General features: G+C 52.4%; 1 protein-coding gene across 2 annotated transcripts in view; it reads left to right on the top strand.

Moving 5' to 3' along the window:
• The first annotated feature begins 275 nt into the window (after window positions 1–275).
• ACO2 (aconitase 2) overlaps window positions 276–1,417 on the top strand; it is a 53,707-nt gene continuing 52,565 nt past the window's right edge. The window contains exon 1 of one of the 2 annotated variants that reach the window (XM_045779861.2): window positions 276–423. In XM_045779861.2, coding sequence (XP_045635817.1) covers window positions 334–423 — 90 coding nt within the window. In that variant the 5' untranslated portion in view covers window positions 276–333. The remainder of the gene's footprint in view (window positions 424–1,417) is intronic. The other variant, XM_045779860.1, reaches the window with a different exon arrangement.

Genomic DNA, 1,417 nt, shown 5'->3' with positions numbered 1-1,417 from the left:
CAACAAGACCCGCTCGCTCTCGCGTGAAAAAATAGGTGTTTCCGTCGTGGCTTGGGAGCCAGGTCCTGGCAGATGCATGGAAGTCATTAAAAAGAAATGCCTTTGCCAGATTTGGATGGAAGAGACAACTGAAATTTGCCCTTCGATAACACACCTGTGTGTCCCGTATTTACTTCCGCAAGTGTTTTTATGGAGCTCTTTTCCTTTCAGGTTTCCGTTTCTAACACGGGAGCTCCGCCCACTGCGCTCGCCGGGCTCCGGCCTCTCTACCAAGGCCCCGCCTTCACCGTTATGCGTTTCTCTTCAGGCCACGCCTCTGCCCCAAAGCTTTAAATGCGCAGTGGTTCACGTCATTTTCACGCGACCTCATCTTTGTCAGTGCACAAAATGGCGCCTTACAGCCTACTGGTGACCCGGCTGCAGGTGAGCGAGCTCAGGGCCCTCTGGGTTCACGAGGGCGGGGTGCCTCCTGCTGTGCCTGCGGCTGTGGGCGAGGCAAGGCGAGGCGGGCCCGACCTCCCGCCGACTTTTCGTGTACCTGTCCCGGCCGCGGGCCCAGCGCCGGTGCCCGCTCCTCCCGCGCCCGAGGTCAAGGCGTCCCCGGCTCGGCTCTCCTAGTCCTGTCCCCTCCCCGTGGGAAGCGTAGGTCCAAGCAGCGGTTGTCAGGTGAAGCGTGAAGGCACCCCGTTCTGAGGACTGCCCTCCCCTTTCTTGTAGGGTGTCTTTCCGTTCCTCAAGGTGAGGACAAGGTGACTGGGGGGCGCGGTCGTTGTGGAGCCCGCTAGGCCCAGAATCTGAAGGCCTCACTTCTCATCTCTCGGCAGCAGAGTCCTGCTAGCCAGGTGCATCTACGATTGACAGGCCTGGAGACTGTAGAAGAGATTAGTACCCTGTTCCATTTTAAAAGTATCCTGCGGAACATAGAGCCAAGAAAGCAAGGGGACTTTCCTGGCCTAGACATAGTAAATAGTAATCATAACAGTAGTCTCTCATCTTTGCAAGATTGCAAGACTCCTAATTTCTCATCATGTCATTTGATTCATGTAATCATTTGGTGAGATGATAATTCTCATTCTATAGGTGACAAAACTGCTAGAAAGTAGATGAAAGTTTGTGCTCTCTTGAGTGTCACCGAGGTCCTGTGGCCAGAGCATCTGCCCTACTTACCCTTTTGTTCTTGTTCATGTCATCCTGTCTTCTGCGAGCCAGCGTGTGATCCTTGAGCTGACATTTGTATTTGTGAGGGTACCAGTATAGAGTATTTTGAGCTCAGTTAGTTGCTTTTCAATTACTAGGTGGGAGGTTAAAGAGACTCAACAGTTTGACCTTGACTCTCCTGTTATGAACCATCTAGAAAATTGACTGTGACTGCCAGATGGTTTTCTTCACTTTTAACTTGACAACACTAGGAAGGTGT

The sequence above is a fragment of the Ursus americanus genome, chromosome 17 (genome assembly GCF_024610735.1).
Source record: "Ursus americanus isolate L20-20 chromosome 17, mUrsAme1.1.p, whole genome shotgun sequence".
Classification (NCBI taxonomy): domain Eukaryota; kingdom Metazoa; phylum Chordata; class Mammalia; order Carnivora; family Ursidae; genus Ursus; species Ursus americanus.
This window is presented reverse-complemented; position numbering and strand designations above follow the sequence as displayed.